Raw genomic sequence first — 2267 nt, 5'->3', positions numbered from 1 at the left:
ACCTGTTCTGTTCTGATTCTTGAGTAGAAACAAGATAGGCTTAAGTTTTTCATATGGATGGATATTTTGGGGTTTTTTGCAAGTTAAATCTGCACACATTTTTCTCTCATACAGTAAGATTGAGAGTCATCTTGAATGGGTTTTTTCTAGGGTATCTGACTGGGGGGAAGAAAAAATGACCTTTCTGTTTTCTGCAATAGCTGTGATGTGGGGATTGTGTAAATAATACTTGGAAGAAATGATATTGAAAATAATTGATTTCTCTGTGCCTGAGCATTCATTGGCATATATTTGCTGTGATATCGACCTTATCTTTTTATGTTAGAGGTGATGCTGACTTGTAGCAGAAAGTTGTTGTGTTAAAAAGACACCAAATTGTGTTTTAGGAGTAGTTGTGGGGGAAGGCAGAGAGCAAAGTATTTATTTCTAAAACAAATAGGAAAAAAATGTAGCACGGAAATTTGAACATAGGTTATTTGTGATGCTTATTTTACTCTGTTCAGTGATCACCAGAATACTATTTCTACTGTTAAAAATGGGTTAGATTGAATATAGTATTTTTGTTGGATTAACTGTGAATAAGGTGATGGTTTTTGGGAGGGAGAGACTTCCTGAGGCCCTATAAACATGCTGTTGAACAGTCAGGATACTGCTCTTTCAGTGTAAAATGAACTGTTCCCACATCTGCAGTGCCTGCTCTGTGGTCATGCCCTGGTTAGTAGCTGTTAGACAAAAGTTCTCCAAAACTGTGTTTTTGGACACTATTGTCAATGGAAAAAATGTGCAGCTGAATACGGGAGAAACTACCATGGGTGTGGTAATGGCTGACCTGAAAAGAGGGAATCTAAGGGATCAAATGGACTAAAATGAGAAATGGAGTGGAAAGATGCTTGGTTTTTGTACAGTAATAATCAGGAGTGTTTTGAACACATTATCAGGAAAATATTTTGTGTATCTGTTACTAAAAACCACTTGAAATTATTTTAGAAGGCAGATGTCAGTAATTGTTTTGTTAGGAGACCCCGCAGCTCGTAAGGCAGCTGAACAGACAAGTATTGGTGCTGACTTCTGGCTGATACAGAATCTCATTTCTACAATCCTCTCTCAGCCTGTTGTATTGTGTAAAGGCTCCATTTCTGAACGAGCTCTGTTTTATTCTAGGAGAACAGCATTGTGTCTAAAATGGAAGTCGACATCAACGGAGAGTCCAGAAGTGCCATATCCACGCTCCCAGTGCCCCTGGCAGAGGTGGGCGCTGCAGGCCGAACGGAAGCTGAGAAGCCACGGTGCTCCAGTACCCCCTGCTCACCCATGCGACGGACGGTTTCGGGGTATCAGATCCTCCACATGGATTCTAACTACCTGGTTGGCTTCACGACTGGAGAGGAGCTGCTAAAACTCGCCCAGAAGTGTACAGGAAATGAAGAGAGTAAAGGGGAATCTGGGCCTAACTTGCACTCCAAACAGCTCGATTCAGGACTTGCCCGCTCCTCCCGTTTGTACAAAGCTAGAAGTAGGTATTATCAGCCATATGAGATTCCAGCAGTGAATGGAAGGAGGAGGAGACGGATGCCCAGCTCAGGGGATAAATGCACTAAGGCTTTACCATATGAACCCTACAAGGCACTTCATGGTCCCCTGCCTCTTTGCCTTTTAAAAGGTAAAAGGGCTCACTCAAAATCTCTGGACTACCTCAATTTAGACAAAATGAGTATTAAGGAACCTGCTGACACAGAAGTGCTACAATACCAGCTCCAACACCTTACTCTTAGAGGGGACCGTATGTTTGCGAGAAATAGCACATGAGCTATCTTAAATGTAGAGCCAATTTCTGATTGTTTATCTGTTGCTGCAAAAATCCACTATTGTACTGTGTACATGACTGTCCACACTGTAGGTGGTTGTATCAGCTAAATGTTATCAGAAATTTTATTTGAATGAAATCTAAACAATGCAATGTGTTAGAAATACTTGGGAGGAAAAATCTTTCCCGAAAAAGCAGCTTCTAATGCAAACTTGACTGCAACTAGGGGATATTTCTTTGGACATCTTTTAACAGCAAGAATTCTGAAATCTTAAAAAAAAGCTTATGTTTTTTTGGGTTTGAGATTTTTTTTTGTACAGTTAGATTTAGTATCTACAGTAATTTAACACTGAAAAATCGGTGATGTCTGCTTGGTTGTTGCTAATTTTGGCTTGATGTTAGAAACTGCTCTTGGATAAGCACTCAAATTTGGGGGTCTTTTGTCTTTGGTTTTTGTTCCTGC

General features: G+C 40.3%; 1 protein-coding gene across 1 annotated transcript; it reads left to right on the top strand.

Moving 5' to 3' along the window:
- Positions 1–1182: 1182 nt before the first annotated feature.
- Positions 1183–1806, top strand: MACIR (macrophage immunometabolism regulator; the record flags this gene model as incomplete). Its single annotated transcript, XM_079548560.1, has 1 exon — positions 1183–1806. One exon carries the CDS (start codon positions 1183–1185, stop codon positions 1804–1806), a length of 624 nt encoding a protein of 207 aa, XP_079404686.1.
- Between the last annotated feature and the right edge of the window lie 461 nt (positions 1807–2267).

Source organism: Tetrao urogallus (assembly GCF_951394365.1).
Source record: "Tetrao urogallus genome assembly, chromosome: Z".
Classification (NCBI taxonomy): domain Eukaryota; kingdom Metazoa; phylum Chordata; class Aves; order Galliformes; family Phasianidae; genus Tetrao; species Tetrao urogallus.
The sequence above is the reverse complement of the archived record's forward strand: the minus strand, read 5'-3'. Positions and strand labels throughout refer to the sequence as shown.